We start from the raw sequence: 269 nt of genomic DNA, 5'->3' as shown, positions 1-269 counted from the left end.
GCCGCGGCCCCCTCACCCCCCGGTCCAGCCCCCCCCCCGGCCCTGCCTCGCCCTCACCTGGACTTTCCGCCGCCCCGCCGTGTTCTGCCGATGATGCGCCGCCATCTTGCATGTTGACACTCTGATGTCATTTCCGTTGAGGGAGAGCCGGCCCGGAAATCCCGCCCCTTCTCCGCTCCTAGCCCGCGCAGCGAGGTGGAGGCGGGGGCGGTGACCGCCCGAGGCGTTGCTAGGGGAACGGCCGGAGGGGGCGGGGCCGGGGGAGGGGG

General features: G+C 74.0%; 1 protein-coding gene across 2 annotated transcripts in view; it reads right to left on the bottom strand.

Annotated features, from left to right (window-relative positions):
* Positions 1 to 136, bottom strand: part of WDR48 (WD repeat domain 48) — a 29,428-nt gene extending 29,292 nt beyond the window's left edge. For both annotated transcript variants that reach the window (XM_010561031.1, XM_010561047.1), the window contains exon 1: positions 58 to 136. In XM_010561031.1, coding sequence (XP_010559333.1) covers positions 58 to 105 — 48 coding nt within the window. In that variant the 5' untranslated portion in view covers positions 106 to 136. The remainder of the gene's footprint in view (positions 1 to 57) is intronic.
* Positions 137 to 269: the final 133 nt, after the last annotated feature.

This window comes from Haliaeetus leucocephalus, unplaced genomic scaffold (assembly GCF_000737465.1).
Source record: "Haliaeetus leucocephalus isolate CR32 unplaced genomic scaffold, Haliaeetus_leucocephalus-4.0 Scaffold0, whole genome shotgun sequence".
In the NCBI taxonomy this organism is placed as follows: Eukaryota; Metazoa; Chordata; class Aves; order Accipitriformes; family Accipitridae; genus Haliaeetus; species Haliaeetus leucocephalus.
This window is presented reverse-complemented; position numbering and strand designations above follow the sequence as displayed.